The sequence below is a fragment of the Plectropomus leopardus genome, chromosome 21, assembly GCF_008729295.1.
Source record: "Plectropomus leopardus isolate mb chromosome 21, YSFRI_Pleo_2.0, whole genome shotgun sequence".
In the NCBI taxonomy this organism is placed as follows: domain Eukaryota; kingdom Metazoa; phylum Chordata; class Actinopteri; order Perciformes; family Serranidae; genus Plectropomus; species Plectropomus leopardus.
Genome location: NC_056483.1, coordinates 4723305 through 4745127, shown reverse-complemented (window position 1 = coordinate 4745127; position 21823 = coordinate 4723305). Strand labels below are relative to the sequence as shown.

Sequence of the window (21823 nt, the reverse complement as noted above, 5' to 3'; positions counted from 1 at the left end):
GTACCCATATGAATCACATGTTCTCATCCCAACTGGGATGACATGCCAGTGTGCACTTGTTATGTGGATTGTGTCTTTTCAAAATGCAATTCCATTTTTTTTGTAGTTTCTGCTCATTAGATGCGTACCATCTTTTAGAACCACACTTACAACAAAGGTACATCTAATTTATATAGGTTTTTTCTTTTTGCAGCAAAAGCACATGATTAGGCATGAAAAAAATAACTTGCACGGAGAGCGAATACGAGTATGAATATGAAAAACAAATACAGAAATGGATGCAAAACAGGTTTTTCTTTGCTTTTCACCAAAAAACATTCCATAAGGACTTGCATAAAGATGTGCATTTGCAATAGCACATAAAAAATAAAAAAACGGGCACACGACAACATATAGGCTACATAAAAGCAGAAAAACAAAACACAGTGAGAAGTAGTATCATATACCAAAACCACCCTGCAGCGTATTATAGCATCGTAAAAGGTGCCTCTTTGGTTCAGTATCTGACACCAAAATCATTGGCAAAATCACGGAATTTGGGGAGCTGGGAATGACAGACTGTATCTACCCATATGTGTATGATTGGTTGTGTTGTAGATTTTTTAATCTTTACATGAGATAATGTTGTTGTTGTTGACCCTTTACTCATAAAAGTCTAGAATAATGAACGATCAATCTCAAGTTTAGGACAAATTATAATAAGACTAGTCCATTAAGTGGATGTGGACATGAGGGAGGAAACACTCATAAATCAACTGGACTGCATCAAACAACAACCTCTGAATGACCCTCCGGTTTTTGCATCTTTGGGCTTTTTCTCCTGAGAAAAAAAAAATGGTGAGAAAAAAGGCTTTCGCCCAATTAAGATGGGATCTGATGTAGCAGAGCTAAACGTTGCAGCGTGTTTCTGTCAACGGTGCTGCAGTGAGATTAAGGACTCTGGTCATCTGGTGTATAACAAGACCTCAGTTTCAAACGGCCGTAATTATGAAGGTATAGATTGGTATCTCTGGGAAATGGTGCAGCAGTTGAAAAGGCCATTACACGTCGCAGATCAGATCAGTAAAGAGGAGCGGCCTGTGCTAATGAATGGCACCGTTTATGTTATGTAACAACTCAGAGAGGTGAGGGAGGCTAGGGGGGTGAGAAACAAAATACAGGAGCTGGGGGGGGGGGGGGGCGAAGAAAGAGCCAGACAAAACAAAATGTGTGTGATGGATGAAGCAGTGAGGGTTCGTCTGTATGGTGAAGGTGAGACAGGCGATGAGGACACTTGGAGATGTTTATCACGTCCCACAGCTTCAGATAATTGGAGGTTTAGTAGATGAGAGCTCACTGTACCAACCAGACTGCAGGCTGCCAGTGTGTGTGTGTGTGTGTGTGTGTGTGTGTGTGTGTGTGTGTGAGTGTGTGTGTGACCTTGGGAAGAAATTGTTATAATGTAAACAGTGGGGTTGCTTGCACTGCCAGCTTTGCTACTGACCTGTTTTAAAGGGCAAGAAAAGGGGGTTGATTCTTTTTAAACATAGTTATTCTCTAAATTACTGTGTTTCATATTGTTTATTTTGGAGCATTCAGCCTAAGTTTCATCATCTTGCAGACTCAGCGTTTGGAAAACCTCCAGTTTCATTAAAAAAGGCCTTTTCCAAGAAAGAATTATCACTATATTTAATTGTTAGAATATTTAAAGTCCCCCTAACCTCAGACCTACGACCTTCACTTTAGATGTATGTAGAGTTAAAACAGAAACCCCCATATAGGGCTTCATATTCTCTTGGGGATAGAGAAATAGCTACTCCTAAAGCTGTGATAACCAGTTTAATTTTGGCATCATTGGGCAAAAATCCCATAATTTAGAGCACACTGTGACTCTCTGAGAGAAAACTAGACTTCTGCAGCTCCTCTTGGCTCAGTTCTTAGGCTTCAAAAAATCTAGACATGACAGGAGACAGTCACAGGCCATTTCAGAAAGAGGTTGCTTCTGTTGGCTGTTCAACAAATGCAGATCCACGTGTGTGTCCTTTTGGAAAAGTCTGATTCACTGGCAGAGAGTCCTGCAGAGAAAGTTGCTATTTCAGCATTGGCAACAACTGTCTACACTGCAGAGCAAACCAAAAAAAAGAGAGGACAGCCTTTTTAAAGAGAGTCTAAAAGTCTTCAGTTCTCAAGTTTTGGTATGAGATCATTTTTTTCATACATATGCTAAAATGTTGAATTAGAGCTCACATTACATTAGAGCTGTAACCAGCATTTCAGTGGAAAGTGGAAATCCATATACAGTATTTAGCCACTTCATCAGTCTCATGGCATCCTTCTCACTCCATTTCTATCATATTTGATGTCTATAAAATGGTTAATGTTTGTTGTTGTCTTGTTTATGTGGATTATTTTTAACTGTATTTTTCTGTCTTTTATCTGTTGCAAAGCAGGAACGTGCTGTGAATCCATTTTAACCGAGTCAGGAACGTTTAATTACCAGCCCAGCCGCCAGAAGAAAATGTTTCGTTGCACGTTTCTGCAAACCACAAATATGATGTGATTCAAATGAAAAGTAAAAATGTAACAGTGTTCCTAAAATGACATATGTAAGCTGACTATGTCATCAAGTGGTGGAGGAAAGTTGGATTGTATGTCATCTAGGTGAGACGCCTGCCAACATGCAAAAAAAAAACAAACAAGTGAGTCATTGCTTGTTAGGCACCAAACATGGGTTTTTCTGCCCGAAAGCATTGGGTTTTTTTTTTTTTTACCGAAACATTGCTGCTTTGTCAGATGTTATAGGAAAAGGTTGGGGGTTTTTTCCAAGACATTGCTGCTTTTCCTGCTGAGATTGTGCCATGAAAAGCAGTTGTTTGCTATGTGTTCAGCAGGGATTTTACTCCAAAAACTGGTGTTTTTAGGCCAAAATATCTTATCCCAACTGTGATCAAATGTTTTTTGTGCTTGAATCTCACCACAAGTTGACCGCAGTTAATGAAACGTTAAGTTTCAACACGTTCATTGCATAATGACACAATGACTCAATAATTTGGATTGTGTTCATTTCTTGGTTGTCATCAGTCACCAACCTGTACAGTCACATCAACATGAACGGTCTCCTTCTGCTCTCACATGTTTATTTGTGTTTTCTCCCCTCTGTATAAAAATATAAACCTGCATCCTCCCCCTCTCCATCTGCCAAAGTAAAGTTAATAGTCCCATTATAGCTAATGGATTGTTCTCATAGTTTATTCAGTGCATCCTCCTGCCTCTCCATTGTCTTTGGCCTCTGGGAAGCTGCTAATGCGGCGCCAGTAATAGCTTAGGTAAACTGTTATGTCTGATGTTTTTTTTTGCCACTAATGGCAAAACAGTAGCCCATCAACAAAAGAAAAAGAGAAAAGAGGGGGGAGAAACATAAGCATATATTGTTATTGTGTCATAGAGTAACGTCTAACTATAATAAAATCAAAGTGAATGGTCAAACATTCACCTGAATGTGTATTTGTGGGGTTTTTTACCTGTTGAACCACAAAATGTGTTAGATAATAAGATGATTTATTAAATAGCAATCACAATAAGTCATTTTTTTACACAGAATGAGAGAAATTGATAAATAAACATCCACTTACAACCACTTCCTTCCCTACTTCCCACTTGTTACTTAAATAAACATGGAAAAATGAAGTTAAAAAGGGGGGGTCGGAGGGTCGGAAGGATATAATCAGGATAAGTGCGCAAAAACTTTTGGTGTTTTCTTATTAGTGTGAATTCAATAGTGTCTAACATTCACAGGGACACACACCTATGTCTTTGTTCTGCACATGTATGCACAGACAGACAGTATAACACAGACACACACACACACACACACACACACACACACACACACACACGCACTCTTTTGCTGACTGATCTACCTTAGAAAAGGGAAGGAAATGTTTGTTCAGGCACAATCAGCTGATGACCTGCACAGTGTTTCCTGTACTAATGACCTTCTGTCCATAGTGTAATCCCTCTGTAATGTCTGTAAGGTATGAATGAACCATTCATGGAGAACTTTAATGGGTCATTTCTGTTTGCAGCAAATTATTTGCAAGCAGAGTGAGATCTCAGCCAAGGACAAGATTTAGCCAAATACCAGCCTGTTAATCTGTCTATAGACATAACACAGTAACACAGAGGCTGGTATCAAAATGAAACAGGCTCCCTCAGCTCATGCACAGAGGTGGACGGTCACTGGCTGCCACCTGCTGGAGAGAAAAACACTGAGGAATGATGGGAAGTTTTTATCTAGAAAGCAAAAAGGTTTTTTCTTGCTTTTGTAGTACTTTCATATTTGTTATATGTTATTTTCTTTGCTTTTCTTGCGTTTTCTTTTCTTGCTTTTATGTATATACATAAGATATAATCTTATTTATTTATTTACTCTAAATTGGATACAAGGTTTTGACACATATTCTGTGCTAATACATAATACTCTGTGCTGTATTTCTTCACTTGTACATACTATAGGGTTTGTCTACAAAACTACATTTACAGATTACAGATTTTTCTTTTTAATGATTTACTTGTTTATTGCCTGTTTTATTTACTAATCTATTGTTAATGGAGCATGAGATTTAGATTGAAATAAAGTAATAAACTCAAAAGTTTTTATGTATTTAGTTAATTTTTTTGCCTATTTTATTAATTAATTATTCGTTCCTTTTTACTGATAATAATTTGTTTACAGCTGTCATACTATATATTCAATTATTATTAAAACATATCAAATGTTAGGTGAAGTGAAATACAATGCATTATTTATTTACTTGTTTAATGCCCAATTATTTATTTTGTTGTTGTTTCTTTTCATTTTCCTGTCTTATTTAATATAGTTAATTATTACTGAAAAGTTCATGTAAGAATAAATTAACAAATAAAAGGTTTTGTGGGCCTAACTAGTTATTGCCTATTTCATTTATTCACTTATAATTTTTTACTTATAGTTATTTGATTATTATTGAAACATACTAGATTTTAGATTGCATGATGATAAATAAATAAATAAATAAATAAATAAATAAATAAATAAATAAATAAATAAATAAATAAATAAATAAATAAATAAATAAATAAATAAATAAATAAATGTGCTTTCTAAAGTTAGAGAACTTTGCTGCCCACCCGTCGGCGCAGCCCGCATTCATAATCGAACACACACACCACAAAGGGGTGGGATATGATGTCAAATATCAACCAATCGGCGTTATCGAAGGGCGATAAAGTCGAAGCTGATTGGCCGAATCCCCAGCACATCAAAAAAAAATATTGACAGTTCCGCATTGCCAATTTTAAGCCGCTGACGCCTCTTAAGAAGTTTGTGGGAATCCGCCGCTGTTGAATATCTAAAATTTAAGATTTATTTTCTCATAAATATTGTTTCTTTTAGTTTGCTGTCACACGAGTCGACCACCTGCGTGGTGTAGTAAAGTGACATGCAGGCTATAAGGTGAGGACCCCTTACATTCATGAAAACAAACCAGCTGTCTACAGACAGTATGTAGTTTTAGTAATGCTCAGGTTGTAAATTAACTTATTTTAGATGACTTTATGAAGAAATATTTGGCTGTTTATTAGTTAATAAGTGTTTCAAGTTTTCTTTGCCTCGCTGAGAGCAAACTATGGTGTTTTTATTGTTGTAGCTGTGACTTGTTGCTTTGTCATTGTTCATATTCACACCCATTCAGCTTGTTGAGCCACACACAGTTAAGTAACAGTGATTTCTCAATGTCCTAGAAATATCTTCCGGGGTGCCTGGTCCTCTGCTGAGAGGCTGGATGACAAAACTGTGCTCATCACAGGAGCCAACACTGGGATTGGCAAAGAGACAGCCATCGACCTGGCGAAGAGAGGTGGGCCTAACACCTCATATTGATCCTTAAATTAAGTTTTTGCTTTGTTATCAGTTCCAAAATTGGGATGGGTATCATGAAATATTTGGTGCAAATATAAGCATACACCTTCTGTTTTTGTGTGTACTGATATCAAAACAATAGCCTGCTCGTTTACATCGCATTTCATGCAGGAAAATAAAAATGATTTACCACTATAATTCAGTGTTTTAAATTTAACAAATTTAGCAGAAGTTCTCAAGTGCATCATTTTTTTTTTTGTCATGATGCAAAGCAGCCATGCCTTTTGAATATTTTGAATGCAGTGGTTCACGTTCGTAGATGTATACTTACCCTGTATACAAAAATTCACATATTAAGACCCTAGAAAATTTAACTTAAAAAATTAGATACATTTTCTTTAGACACTGTAATTTACTTATAGGTTTTTTTTAAACATCTTGCCAATCAACCATAGCTGAAAATTAGCCTGATGTGATGGCCAACACTGATACATTTTCAGAAATGTTGGTTTATGTGTGTTGTCCTTATAAATAAAATAAATAATAAATAAAAATAAATGTTGTCAGAGCTGAGAATCTCCAACTCCAATATAATTTCAATATCATTTAAATTTAAAAAGAAAAAAACTGTTCTCTTTGTTCACAGTTCTTGTAAGATATGGAACATATAAAATGACAAAATTGAAACAAATTAAACAAAGAAATAAAAATGAATATAGTCCACATAGTTATATGTTTTTTATGATTTTTCCTATTTATGCACTACATATGTTTATAGTGTAATATTTAAATGAGAAACAAAACTTTTTTTTAGCTTTTTTTATTATTTTTGTTATTCCTTTTTAATTCCACATTCCAATCAGCTACTGATGAAAGCGAAAATTTAGGTTTTTGCCGATTACATAAAAAACGTACAGGTACAAAGGCACACTAAAAGTAGGTCTCCAATATATACAATTTTTCACTTAAATAACACATTTATTATACTAAAGAATCTAATAAAACATCATTTTGGTTAATATCCGTGCAGTTTTTTTCACAGAAAAGCTACTATTACATCACAAATCTGCTTTTTAAGCTCAACTTTGTGAAAACCTAATACATTTAAGTGGGTATCTACATTTAATAATCAAATTGTCTAAGACAAATATTTGCCCCATTTCCTTTTGACTAGTTTGAACCTTTATCTCTTTATTCCCTTTTATAAAACACAGTGCAAATCGTGTCACAAGGTGGTGCTCCTGACACACATTACATTTTGCTGCTGTAGCTCAGAGCTGTCTATGTTTCTGTTTAGGGGCAAAGATCATCATGGCGTGCAGAGACATGGAGCGAGCACAGGCGGCTGCGAAAGAGGTCATTGAAAACTCTGGCAATGAGAATGTCATCTGCATGAAACTTGACTTGGCAGACAGCAAGTCGATAAGAGAGTTCGCTGAAGCCATCAACAGAGGTTAACCCCATATATTCCTTTGAGAAATGTGCACATGAAGGGACTTTAAAGGCAGAACCATTTAACTTTTTAATGTATTTTTGTACAGATGAGCCGAAGCTCAACATCCTCATCAACAATGCCGGTGTGATGGTTTGTCCTTACGGGAAAACAGCAGATGGCTTTGAGATGCAGATCGGGGTTAACCACTTTGGTAAATATAAATATGTAGTCTCTTATCTTTACTATTTTTATAGATGGACCTTGAAAGTGCTTTTTTGCCACTGACAGGTTCAGATTGTTGTTATATATTTTTTACATTAAGGAAAGGATCCCTTTAGTAATAGAACTTTTTTTTTGAAAGAGTAAGATCATTTTTGTTGAACCAGAAACAGCCACAAAATCACGATCATCAAACCCACCAGACCCGATTTAAATCAACTTATTTTATCATCATAAAACACAATTCATTCAAAGTTGTCAGAAAGATATGTAAAGCTCACTAAAACCATCTTAGTTCAACTTTTCACTGTTCCACAATCACCAACTTTAAATAAACCCTTAATTCACAAAGTTAGCACTTGTTAGTTCAACGGAGTCTGGTTGCTTCATGAAAGCAAATTTGGGTCTTTTTCTGGTAAAACAAAAATGATCTTATTCTTTAAGAAATAGGTCAGTCTCTGTAGGGATCATTTCCATAATATTACGAGATACTTAGAATAATAATCTGAGTCTGTCAGTGGCAAAAGCAAGAACTTTTATTGCATGACGGTGCACAAATGCCCTGAATGATTCTATTACAGCTTATGTCTGTGCTGCCAGCTGCAGCTGTCTTGCTCATCACCAATATTAATTTCATATTTATTTTAATAAATGTTGTTCCCAATAATTATGTAGATACAGAAACATGGGAAAATATGCTCCAGGATAAAAAAAAAAAAGATTTTACACCCAAATTATTAGTGATACTGTGACCTGTCTATTTGTAAGTAGAGTTAATTTTATTGCCAATTATTAGATTTGATGCATCAGAGCATATAAAACAAATCCCAAACCTACAGATAATGTCCACTAGGAGGCAGAAGACAAAAGTTTTCTGTGCCCTACCAGTTGGCAACTTCTAACTAAATGTAATATAACAGTTTTAATGGGTCACTATGGGAATGGAAAAAAAATAAATAAAAGAAATAAATAAAATGCAGCTCAAAATGCTTTACATGTGAGTGCTAAAATGTAAAACCTCAAAGAACATAGACTTATGAAATAAATTAAGTAAAATAAAATAAAAGTAACTCAGTGCTATCACTTTGCTGTTACTTTCTTTAACTATAACCAAATTTTTACATGCAAGTGTGAAAGTGATCTTTGTCACCTAAACAGGTGACAAAGATCACTTTCACACTCACCTGCATACAGTCCTTTATTATGCTTTATTATTTAGCAGAAATAACCTTCCGCTGTTAAACATTTATTGGTGGTGTTGATATTATTTGAACGTGTTGTGCTGGTGACTGATAAGGCAAATAGTCCCACTGTAAGATAAAGAGTCCACTTTATCACATTGCCGAAAGAACATTTATCCCTGCCAAAGTTTACAGCCCACAGTTTTAATAACTACCTTGTGTGTGAATTTTGTCACTTCCATCCATGTTGTTTTCATGGACTTCATTACTGATCTCTCACATTGTCATTCAAATGTTTTATTTCAATACCAGAGGTTCTAGGGTATTAAAAACTGGATAGAAAATCCTGCATTTTTAAAAATATTTCTTATGCTGTAATATTTATAAGATACAGTACTTTTTTTCTGCGTTGTCAAATTTGAAATTAATATTAAAGTCATTTCATTGTCCTCCAGGTCACTTCCTGTTGACATATTTGTTGGTTGACCTGGTTAAAAGATCGGCACCAGCCAGGATCATCACGGTGTCCTCCATGGCTCACTCCTGGGGCTCCATAAATCTGGAAGACATCAACAGCGAGAAGGGTTACAACAAGAACTCCGCTTACGCTCAGAGCAAGCTCGCCAACATCCTCTTCACCCGCTCATTGGCTAAGAGACTAGAAGGTGTGCATTGAACTCTTATCATTTGAGCCACTTTAAGAGCAGGTTGAAAGAGCTTTTTTTTCACATTATTAACGTAATGTTTCACACCTCGTCTTTCAGGCACGGGTGTGACGACATACTCTCTCCACCCTGGAGTCGTCCAGACAGACTTATGGCGTCACCTGAGCGGCCCTCAACAGTTTTTCATGAAGATGGTCAGTCCTTTCACCAAAAACTCTACCCAGGGAGCTCAGACGAGCATTTACTGCGCGGTGGAGCCGTCTCTGGACAAAGAGAGCGGAAGTTACTACAGGTACACTTTGTTTTTTTACACGCAGATAAACATTTGGATGTTATACTGCCGTTCATTGCCATTGTGGAGGTAAAGTGGATAATTGGTGGTGAAGAAGAAATGATTTCTTTTAATAATGTTTATTTAAGTTTATCAGGATCTCCATTAGCTACAGTTTTGATCCAGCGGCGACTCCTGGTGTCCACAAAACAGAATAAACATTGCAACAATGTAACCATACAACACTAAACATTATGACACAACATTACAGAATACACTAAAACACACACACAGACAATACAAGCCCCTGACAATACAAGTCCATCATACTCAGTGTCCCCAACACTTTGCAAAACATAGTATTGTCCAGTATACTTTTATAATCAGTGCTTCTGTCTTGGCAAGGACTTCCTTGAAAGGGAGATTTTGAATCTCAATGGGAATATTCCTGCTCAAATTAAGGTTCAATAAAATAATAGTTAGTGCAATAATGAAAATATATGAAAATATTCAACTTACTCCAGTATCTCTGCCACATTATTAAACATGATGCTCTCCATATCAGTGTATTATTCAAACAAATAGCCCAAAATGAATTAACAGAAAAAAAGTCTGTTTGGACTGAGTATTCCCTGTGCACAACTCACAGTCACAAGGCCTGTAAACAGAATAAAATTCACTTTAAAATTGAGTTTCTGTTTTCCTGTGAGACATGTTTAAGAGTCAGTTCTATTAATTAATAGCTCAGTAGATGACTATGAAGTTTCATTGCTTTTGTCCTGACTTTCATTTTAGAAGCCTGAAATGAAATTTAAAAAAAATCATATTAATCCTGTTATACAAATACAAATGCAGTGAAAGCAAATAATGTTACCTTGAAAATAAAAGACCGTTTCAGGATACAATAGTTATGCTGTAGATTAGAATTAGTTTAGAAGAAGACAGTTATTAATTGCTATTTGATGGAATAAATATTCAGCAAGGGCAGCTGGGGAGGAACTGAACCATAAACTCATTGTGCATTAAATCATGCGTTGAATGTATGAAAGAGACAATTTATCCAAATTTTCCACCGCTTACCTGATATGTCTTTACTTGCAGCGACTGCGCTCCTGCAAACTGCTCAGCGGCCGGTAAAGACGACGTCCTGGCAGAGAAGTTGTGGGAGTTGAGCTGTCGGATGCTGTCGGTAACTTGGGAATGAGGGGACCTTAATTCAAAATAAAATCCCTCAGTTTACAGAGTTTCTTTGCAAAATATCTTATTTTGACAAAACAGCCAAGTAAGAAATCATCTTTATATGATTTTTCTTTCAGTTACATATTTTTCAAGCTCTTCTTGACTTTATGCAGGTTTTTTTTTAACACACTAACATTAAGCACATAGCTTCAAAACATGGCATATTTCTAATTAAGACAGTATTTAATAAATATATCATACATAGTATATCATTTATGTAAAGCTCACAATTCTAATTCACAGAAATCACAAACTTAAATACTTTTTAATCTATTTTTATAAAAGCTTAGTAGTGAATATTTAGATGAAATTATGGTAGAATAATAGAAAAACTACAAGGTTGTTTTTATGTTTTTATGTACCTTTATTTTCCGACATTAAACCCATTGTTACACTCCATCCTCTTGTTCTTTTCCTACTTGCACATAAATGATAATTCAACTAACTGGGTACAAAGGAACACATTTTTTAGCCAATAACATATTAATTAAAATTGGACAAAATCAAGACTCAGCATGTCCACGAAGCTAATTTTTACTGTGAAAATATAGATTTTGTGGGGAGGTCATTAGCAGACTATGACTGAAGAGTGAAGAGAACTGTATCATAGATTTATTATGAATACAAAAGTTTCTTTTACTTTATAATTAACTTAAAGCAACTAGTCAGCTATTTTTAAACAGTTATGACAGGTTTTTGGGCAAAGGCCCCTGCAAAAATAGTTCCTCCTGACTAGTAGTGTAAAATACTGTAGAGTCTATCAATTCTGTGTTACATAACTGTTGATATTAGTTTATAAGATGTTATATAAATGCCTTACAGCTGCCTTTCCCAAAGACTTCCCAACACTTTTGCCCTGATCTCACCTCTGGGCTTGGTCACCTTTTTTGACAAAGAGTAATAAAGTCAACCACAGTTAATAACTTTAATACCACCATGTGATCTCAATGTGACTGGATTTATAAAGGCAATAAAACAGAGATAACACTGGACTGGGAATTGGAAAAAGTAACTGCAAAATGTTGACCATCAGAAAGATTTTTTAGGTTTCTATGAAATGTAATTTATCAAGCAAATGATCAAACCAGAAACTTAATCTTGCAATAGAGTGTGAGGCTGTTTTGATTGTTTTTGTGAAATCACTGATTTAAGCAAAATAGATTTAAAAAAAAGAAATAAGTAGACATTAAAGCTATGGGCAGCAATGAGGTTCCTCAGACCAGTCGCTGTTGGTTGGTGCCAAGAAACTGCAAAGAGACACAAAATAACTACAAAAATGGGCAAAACAACCACAAGGAGACACAAAATTACAGCAAAGAGACACAAAGCAGCCACAAGGACACAAAAAATGACAACAAAGTAACAAAAAAATGTTACATATACACAACATTACCTAAAAGAAACCCAAACAACTAAAACAACCACAAAGAGACACAAAATTACAACAAAAAGACACAAAACAACCTCAAAATCTGTGCCGATCGATTCCAGGCCTATTGTCTCATAATCCGACCGTGCTTGGGCCCTTAATTAAACAAACAATGTAGGCTCCCTTTGAGTACATTACACAACATATAGTGTTGAAAAAAACCTTTTATAAAAATTTCTCTATGTGCTTATAAGTGGTCTTTGTTCCTTCCTGTGATATTTGGAGTAATTATTAGTTACATGTGTCTAAGGGTGACTGTGAATATTGTTGTTAATGGACTTCATTGCGTCGTGTTAGAGTTTGTGTGCATCTTTCAACATCTACCTTGACGTCAGCATCTCATCAAAACATAAAGCTGTGGGAGGTAAGTAAAGGCCATTATTAACATTATGCCGTATGCATTATCTTGAAGCAATAACATTGCTGAATCATTAATACTTAATATTTCCTGACTAAATGTGGTAGATAATTATCTTTAGATGATTAATGTTGATTCTTAAGAATGTTACCTATAAAAATAACTTAAACTGGATTTCTTTGATTGACGGATGATTGTTAGTTATAACTGTGATAAGCTTCAATGAATTAAGACCTAGAGTAACCCTGTCATTGTATAACATATTGATTTACTCATTAAACTTTTGTATAATCATTTGCAAGGCACCATAAATGTGTGCACTGAAGTCCTTCATCTCCATGGTCACGTATACAATCAATCATTAATGTTTAATAAAGAAAAGAAGCTGGCTATAAGAACCAAATGCACGTCCAGCAGCGATACCATCACTGAGGGAAAAGGCAAACGGTATGGATGTAAGGATGCAATGGTGCATAACACAACTGGACTAATTACACAGTTTAAAGAATGCCAAACACATTAGTTTCGGGAGGTGATGTTGCCTGGAAGAGAGAGTGATGTTGACATGATGGTGCAGTAAAGATTTTTGATTTTCTTTCTCAGTGATGTTCAGTCAGAATGGAAGAAGCTGAGGACGGTATTGCCGTAATAGGCATTGGATGCAATTTTCCAGGGGGTAAGCCATTTAAATTTGTAATTTTTTTTTGTTTTTTCTTAATATTTTATTGACATTTTACAGATCTTTCTCTCTCCCACAATGTGCAATATCTCTGAATATAGTAAATTGAAATACAAATTGCAGGATTTTAACATTATTAGATCGTAAATAAAAATGAATGGATTAAAATGTATTCACTTGACACATGCAACATCTTATCAAACATCAGGGTTTGTGAAATGAATCCCTGACAAATCTAAAAAGGATGTTTTGTCATCATTTAATTGTATTCAGATTAAGTTTTTATAACTCGATTTTTTTTTAACAACTTAATGTTTGCAATTAAAATTCTTAATGCAAAAAATGGACATGATCTGGTTTACCTATACACTTAATGGTACCACAATCAAGCTTTTAATGATTATTTATATATATATCTTTCCAAACAGGTGAGGGGCTTGACAATTTCTGGAAGGTTTTGGTGGATGGGAGAAACTGTTCAGTACCAATTCCCAAAGAGAGATTTGACTTGGCCAGTTGGTATGACCCTGATGACAACAAAGCGGGTAAATCCCGCACGGCCAAGGCTGCTCTCATTGACGGGTATGTTCTTCAAACCTTATCATGTAACCTTTTTAGATAGGTGTAGGGATTTGTAAATATGTAGAGATAGTCTTTTAGACTTATCTTTTTCCCCTATTGATAAAAATTATGAAATGTAATGATGAACTGATGATGTTATTTGTCAACCCAGTCATCAGAATAAATGTTGTGATTGTATGTTTCTACAAACCACTGATATGTAACATTTGTATGTGATATTTAGCAGACATGTAAAATCATCTGTATACTTTACCCTTAAATTTGATGTTGTGACAAGGCCATATAGTCTTTAAAACTAACATGTAATTACCAGTTGAGTAAATATAGAAAGCCAGTGTAACTTGTGATAGAGGTGATTTCAGATTAGCAACAACTAAAAAGGGGCTTTCCTTACATTAAAAAAAACTGGACTAACACATTTTGTATTTCCATAAATGTACCAAGTGGTGTGCAAAAAGCCCCTGCTTCTGTTTTTAATCCTCCAAAACTGACGGTGCTCAGACAGCATCCAGCTGAATCATCTTGTGCACTTCTCATTTTTCTGATTTCAACTGTGGTCATCACCAGTTTAAGGAATGTTTTCTTTCAGTCATTAAATTCAATCTGATGGTTTGGGTTTTTTGCAGGTTCAATGAATTTGACCACAAGTTTTTTGGCATCAGCGACAGTGAAGTGGAACAAATGGACCCTCAACAGAAACAGCTCCTTCAGTGTGTCTACAGGGCGCTGGAGAACGCTGGAATTCCTATGGAAAAAGCCAGTGGGACCAGGACAGGAGTGTTTTTTGGTAAATTAGTTAAAACAAGCCTGCCTGCAAATGGCTTTTTTTTTAGTTTTAGTTCTCCTATTGTTCCATGAATTATTTAACTATCTTAATGATTTTCATGCAATGATCACAAGATTATGTGCTCTGACCAGTTTTATTTTGCTTTTATTATAGGCATAATGAACAGAGATTATGAGACAAATGCCGCACACGTGCATCCAAATGTGATCAACCACTGGACCGGCACAGGGCTTGCCATGAGCATTGCAGCAAACAGAGTCTCCTACATTTTCAACTTCACTGGGCCCTCACTGTCAATAGACTGTGCCTGCTCATCGTCTCTTGTAGCTCTTCATCTTGCCTGTCAATCAATTAAACAAGGTCTGTACTATGTCTAACTAAAACCAAGCAAACCTGTAAGGTGACTCTGATGGAAAGCCATGCCCCAGAAATGTGGTTTTAATTACAAAGAATTTAAAGGGGCATTCAAATATGATTGTGATTCTGAAATGTATTTTATCTTATCAGGTGATTGTGACATGGCTGTTTGTGGAGGAGTCAACTGTATCATAGAGCCAAGAGTGTTTGTTGCTCTCAGCAAGGCCAGGATGATTTCACCTGAGGGGACCAGCAAACCTTTCTCCAACAGAGCAGATGGTTATGGTAGAGGGGAGGGCTGTGGTATCGTCCTCCTGAAGCCTCTGAAAAAGGTCAGGATATTAGAGTAATAAAGTGCAATTTTTTTTTCCTTTTATAACATACAATCATATCAGATAAACTAATAATTAAAAAATATATATCTCTAAACATTAAACAGGCTAAATGATACCCATACATGTAATATCAGTCAGCAACTTCCTAGTTCCTGTTAGCCCAGTTTCTTTCCATACATTAAGCAGCATAATATTCCATTCCCATGTGACTGTATATCAATCTGACACACTTTACAGTACTATGATATTTATACTCTTGTTTAATTTTAGTCATGTTGTTGCTTTACAGGCTATACAAGACCATGACCATATCTGGGGTATCATCAGCAAAACAGCTGTCAACCAAGATGGACACTCAGTTTCACCAATCACCAAACCCTCCATGACACAACAAGAGGAACTTCTGCGCAGAATCTACTCAGAGTCTGACCTTGCAAATGTCCAGTACATAGAGGCACATGGAACTGGAACCCCAGTTGGAGACCCAACAGAGGCAGGAAGCATCTCAAATGTCATCGCTAAATCCAAACCCCCTGGTTCAGAGACACTACGGATTGGCTCTGTGAAGAGCAACATTGGACATACAGAATCTGCAGCTGGAGTAGCCGGACTCATTAAGGTTCTCTTGATGATGAAGCATGAGACCATTGTTCCTTCAGTTTTCTACTCTGAAGAGACTGCCAGTTTTGATGCCAAAGCCCTGAACATTAAGGTTCCTAAGGAAGCAGAAAAGTGGGAAGTCTCTGGTGCAAGAATAGCAGGAGTTAACAACTTTGGCTTTGGGGGTACAAATGCACATGCCATTGTTAAACAGTACAAACAGTCACATATTCAGCAGAATAGTGATGAAAAACAGCCAAAGTATTTTGTCATGTCTGCAAATTCACCAAAATCTTTTACTCTGATGATGGAAGACACCATTAAGCAGCTAGAAACAGAAAGCAAAGTTGATCTGGGCTCTTTACTGTACACATCGGCTTGTAGGAGGACCCATCTAAAACATAAATACAGAAAAGCCATTGCGGTTTCATCTGTAGTTGATCTTAAAGAGAAGTTAAGCGCTTCTGTAGGCAAAACCCTTCGTCCATCCTACTCAGATCCAAGGTTAGTGTTTGTCTTTTGCGGAAATGGGGTCACTTACCATGGGATGTGCAAACAGCTGCTGAAATTCGAGCCTGTATTCAGAGATAAGATCAAGGAGATTGCCCAACTTTTCAACAGACATAGTACACAGAACATCTTGGACACACTTGAGAGTGAGTTTGAGAGTAGTGACTTCAACAAGCCACATGTTGTTCAGCCGCTTCTCTTTGCTATCCAAGTTGGCATTACCACCCTACTTAGACACTGGGGTGTCAAGCCCGACGCAATACTTGGGCACTCTGTTGGTGAGGTTGCCGCCGCTCACTGTTCTGGCCTCTTGTCTCTTGAGAATGCAGTAAAAGTCATCTATTTCCGCAGCACTCTCCAAAGCAAAGTCACTGGAGGGAAGATGCTTGTGATCAGCAACATGGCTGTATCAGAAGTAACTGCTCTTCTCCCTCGTTATTCTGGTATAATCTGCCTTGCTGCTTTCAACAGCCCGCAGTCCTGCACCCTTTCAGGTGATGCAGATGCAATTGAGAGTCTCCGTAAAGAGCTAAGTACCTCAGACAACAGTCAGAATCTTTTTCTTCGTGTCTTGGATGTCCCTGCTGCTTACCATAGCCACATGATGGACCCAATTTTACCAGAAATAGAGGAGATGATTGGCTCCTTACAGGTGAACAATCTCAACACAGAGTTGATCTCAACAGTGACAGGTGAGGAAGTCCAGCAGGGTGATTTCTGCACAGGGAAATACTGGGCTAGAAACATTCGTGAGCCAGTATTGTTTGAGCAGGCAGTGAAATTAGCAACAAAAGGGAAGAATAACACAGTGTTTGTAGAGATAGGGCCAAGAAGGGCACTACAGAGAAACATTATGGAATCTCTGGGTAATGACACAACTGTTCTTGCCTCGGTGCAGCCAAACAAAGATCATGAAACAATAATGTCCGTTGTGTCTAAGCTGTTTGAACTGGGTGTCCATGTAGACTGGAACACCTACTACAGAGGATGTAAAACGATGACACTGCCTATTCCAAAATACCAGTTTGATTGCTCAGACAGAGATGTTATCATTGGAGCAGCACAGAAAAACACAGCAAGTAATCATCCCGTGCTCTGTCAGACAGGAAGTGAAAGCAACGTTTTCAACTGTGATCTGATGTCCGACTCTTCTTTCTACCTGAGAGAGCACAAGCACAATGACATTCCCATCATCCCTGGTGCCTTCTATGCTGAGTTGGGCTTAGCTGCATTCATGGCCAGTGCCAAACCAAAAGTGCCACTCAGCTCACTGCAAATCAGTGTCAACTTCCATAGTCCATTTGTTTTAACCCAGCATTCCCCTGAAATGAAGGTGCAAGTAGAACAAACTGACAAAGACACTAAATTCACAGTACTCTCATCATCTGCAATGTATGCATCAGGCACAGTGGTTTCAAAGAAAAAGAGGATGCTTGAGGAGCAGTGCATCTCATTAAGCTCGATCTACAAAAGATGCAAATCAGTAGTGAGCTCTCAGGAATTCTATTGGTATCTCTCTCAAGGAGGCTTTCAGTATGGAGATGTCTTCCAGAATAAGGCAGATGTGCACTATGGGGAAGATCTGAAGGAGGCGTTTGCAAATGTTACAGTTCCAGAAGAACTGCGGTCTCAGTTGCATGACTATTGCATTCATCCTGTTGTGCTGGATTATCTGATGCAGCTTCTCCCAGTTACAGTAGAGCACATTTTTGCTGGTAGACCAGGATTTCCTGCAAAAATAGGAAGTTTGACGGTCTTTGAACCCTTGCAAGATGAGATGGTTGTCTATCTGAGAGCAATTGATGTGGGCACTGATCACTTTGAGATTTGTGGTTGCTTTGCAGATAAAGAAGGAAAAGTGTTGGTTGAGGTTAAGAATGTGATAATCAAGTACCTTGGCAGTCGCTCTCATGTGGTTGAGGAGTATTTCTACCATAATGCCTTTAGTGTAATCCCTGAAGGTGTCACCTCTGCTCCTGCTCCCAAGGCCCTGGTCTTCTGCGACCGTATAGGGATCTCTAAAGGCCTGCAGCAATACTTGGACTCAAAGTCTAGATATATTTCCTTTACACATGCAAAAGATATCTTGAGCCATGGGTTTCCTTCTCTGTTGGCAAATCTCAATATAACAGATATTGAGAAAAAATTTGATGAAGTCTTATTTTTGTGGGGCAAAGAAGACCTCACTTCACTGGCAGCTGATGTTGTCCTGCAGAATCTGGCGAGCTGCTGTGAGACTTTCCGTCAAATAGTCTTTGAGCTGAAGCAAATTCGCTTCCCGAACTCCATCAGAGCAGTCACCTATTGTTCATCTGACATCACAGTGGACCACATAAGTCCAGGTTTTGCACTCGCTGGCATGACAAGATCACTTGCTGCAGAAATACCAGATCTCGCATTTCAGCTGATTGACATAAGCACTACCTCTGCTAAGGACATTGCAGCTCTGTCTGAAGTTCTAAGATCGCATCCTTGTAGCAAGTACCCAGAGTTGGTGGTAAAAGATGGGCTGATTCTAAAACCTTCCATTGTCCGTACACCACCTGAGGTCATTGACAATTCAAAGGGCAGTTTTACCTCTTCAACATCTGAGCCCTGCATTCTGCAGACAGATGATGCACATGAGATGACTCAACTGAGTGCAATTCACTTTGAGGAAGAGGCTCAGCCAATCAAGGATACATCAGTTGAAATCCGACTCACTAAGATATGTGTTCATTCTTCTGATTACTTTCCTGTCAGTGCTTCACATCTGAAATTTGGCCAGACACTGTATTGGAACAAACACTCATCGCAGAAACACAAGCTACTGGCTCTTGATTTTAGCGGTACTATAACAGCAGTTGGAAAAGATGTCAGGAAATTGAAAGTGGGAGACTATGTTGCCTCCTGTTACCCTGTTGTGGCAACCAGCAAGGTCACAGTTCGAGAGGATGTTTGCTACAACATCAAGCGGTTCCCATTCCTGCGAAAAGCACCTTGTGTTTCCTATTTTGTGCTAGCATGGGAGATCCTGCATCGAGCCTTGCCCAGAGCCAAACACAATCTAGGGATAGTATCATCTGTTCCCGATTCTGCTCTGATGAAAGTCTTGGCTCTCACTTCTTACAAGTCAGGTTGGAATGTGATTGCTGGCACACAGTGCAATGGCTCTTTTGTAGATGTCAATCAAATGGATGTTTTTGTCGTTGTGCCTCCATTTGATGAATCTCTGATTGCAAAAGTTTGCAACTTTCAAGGTGTTCAACATGTTGTCTTCATCTGTGAATCTCAGATGCAAGGTCTGCTTGCTCAGGACGTGTTCCAAAGTGTAAAGGAAAGTGTTCATGTGCAGACTATTCAGATGCCAGTCATTTTGCAAAAAGGATCATTGAGTTCAAAAAGGCCACACATTTATCATTGGTTGAAGTCTTTGAACTTAAACAGGAAATTTGCTTTTGAGAGCTTTACCTTTCAGAGCGTGAAATCTGAAAGCATCAAGAGCAGTGATTCAGAGACACCACAATCATACTTCAACTCAAAGAGGCTGGCTGTTGTGGCTCTGGATAAAGATGTCAGCAGTATGCTTTCAGACATCCCATTGCTGCCAACAAAAAAACAGCTTTTCCGAAAGAGAGCAGTGTACATAGTGGCAGGTGGTCTTTCTGGTTTGGGCTTTGAAACTGTCAAGTTCATCTCACAAAGAGGGGGTGAGCACATTGTCATACTGTCCAGGAGTAAGCCAACAGAAGAAGTGCAGCAAGAGATACACAATGTTGAAAAACAGTGTGGGAACTACATCACTACCATGGAGTGTGACATATCTGTGTCTGAGAGTGTGCACAAGGTCATCAGTGTCATTGGCAAGAAATTCCATGGTTGTCCAATCAGAGGAGTGTTTCACAGTGCAGTGGTCTTGCATGATGGGCTGATTGAAACCCTTGACAGATCTCTTTATGAGAAAGTTCTTAAACCCAAAGTAAACGGTGCATTGAATTTGCACCATGCAACAAAGCATTGTCAATTGGATTACTTTGTGTGTTACTCTTCAATCTCAGCTTTTCTGGGAAATGCATCTCAAACAAACTATGCAGCAGCCAACACATTCCTCGACATGTTCTGTCAGTACCGTCGCAAACTTGGGCTGCATGGGCAGTCTATCAACTGGGGAGCTCTAAACCTTGGCCTCCTCTTGAACAAGGAACATTTCCAGAGGTTCCTGGAGGCAAAGGGGATGATGGTGTTGGATGTGGCTGAGATTCACAAAAGTCTGGAACAATGCCTTGTGCTCAATCGGCCCCAGCAGGCTGTTTGCAGGTTTCATTTTAGAAACATCAGGTACAACATCCTATCTCAAAATGTGGCCTTGACCTTGCGCCTGTCTGCACTGGTAGAGGAAGCTTTCCAAAAATCCAAAGAGACAGACTCTCAAACTAAACAAGCTGAATCTGTCTCACCTAAAGAATATGTCATCTCTCTGCTTTGTGAGACGATTGGCATGGATAAAAGTGAGCTGAGAGATGAATCACCTCTTTTATCCTTAGGCATTGACTCCATGCAGGCCATGACCCTGCAGAATCTCATGTTTCAGGAGAGAGGTGTGAATGTGCCTTTGGTGAAACTGTTGGATCCAAATGCCACGATATCAACAGTAGTAGCTATACTTAGTTTAGAAAGTGAAGATGAAAGTTTCAGTGATAAGCCAGATTTGCTTCCAGTTGAAGCCATGGGTGTCGTTTCTACCAGACTGTAAAAACGACAGCTGCAGATACAGAAATGTAAGCATAAGCTATCAGAATATAAATACTAGACTACTTAAAAATTGAATTCAGTAGAAGGTTTATGATGACCATTGCAATACAACTACATTCTTCTGTTAACGCCACATGTTCATAATGTTTTCTTTTTTATACTTTTTTGGTTATTGCTTTGGTTCATGTTTGTTGTGTAGTTTCACATTGATAAAATCATATACAATGTGATGGTAGTCATTTTTTTGGAGTCATGACACATTTTTAATTAATTTTTCCTATTACAGTTTTATCCATTCTGTTTTGTGTTATACGTTCATGCTGAAAACAATCAGCATTACACTAAATAGGGTTGTTATTTAAAAATGACGATTGTAATTGTAAATTATTTATGTAAATAAATGTATATATTACTATAAATGTAAGAACATTCTTGCTATGTTATTCATTGTCATCAGTCTTCCATCCACATTATACATTGTCAACGTGCTTTTATCTGCCCGTTTTATACTGACTCATCTGTCACAGGTCATGGTCAGTTGTTATCACTGCTGGCTCATTGATTCTG

At 37.6% G+C, this 21823-nt stretch overlaps 2 protein-coding genes across 2 annotated transcripts; both read left to right on the top strand.

The window, feature by feature from the left end:
• The first annotated feature begins 5297 nt into the window (after positions 1 to 5297).
• rdh12l (retinol dehydrogenase 12, like) lies at positions 5298 to 11287 on the top strand. The gene is made up of 7 exons (XM_042510301.1): positions 5298 to 5473; positions 5761 to 5876; positions 7176 to 7331; positions 7420 to 7524; positions 9169 to 9378; positions 9478 to 9670; positions 10751 to 11287. The coding sequence occupies exons 1-7, from the start codon at positions 5460 to 5462 to the stop codon at positions 10851 to 10853; spliced, it is 897 nt and encodes a 298-aa protein (XP_042366235.1). The 5' UTR covers positions 5298 to 5459; the 3' UTR covers positions 10854 to 11287.
• Positions 11288 to 13218: 1931 nt separating this feature from the next.
• Positions 13219 to 21380, top strand: LOC121960888 (highly reducing polyketide synthase pks5-like). The gene is made up of 6 exons (XM_042510776.1): positions 13219 to 13351; positions 13783 to 13936; positions 14563 to 14723; positions 14877 to 15083; positions 15231 to 15412; positions 15705 to 21380. The coding sequence occupies exons 1-6, from the start codon at positions 13294 to 13296 to the stop codon at positions 21255 to 21257; spliced, it is 6315 nt and encodes a 2104-aa protein (XP_042366710.1). The 5' UTR covers positions 13219 to 13293; the 3' UTR covers positions 21258 to 21380.
• The last annotated feature ends 443 nt before the right edge of the window (positions 21381 to 21823 follow it).

Bases quoted from the DNA above. Each gene is read 5' to 3' on its own strand.
- rdh12l (XM_042510301.1), top strand. The intron at 5,877-7,175 runs GTGGGCCTAACA...GTTTCTGTTTAG, and splicing joins CATCGACCTGGCGAAGAGAG to GGGCAAAGATCATCATGGCG. The intron at 9,379-9,477 runs GTGTGCATTGAA...CTCGTCTTTCAG, and splicing joins ATTGGCTAAGAGACTAGAAG to GCACGGGTGTGACGACATAC.
- LOC121960888 (XM_042510776.1), top strand. From the start codon at position 13,294: ATGGAAGAAGCTGAGGACGGTATTGCCGTAATAGGCATTGGATGCAAT. The intron at 13,937-14,562 runs GTATGTTCTTCA...GGTTTTTTGCAG, and splicing joins AAGGCTGCTCTCATTGACGG to GTTCAATGAATTTGACCACA. The intron at 14,724-14,876 runs GTAAATTAGTTA...CTTTTATTATAG, and splicing joins CAGGACAGGAGTGTTTTTTG to GCATAATGAACAGAGATTAT.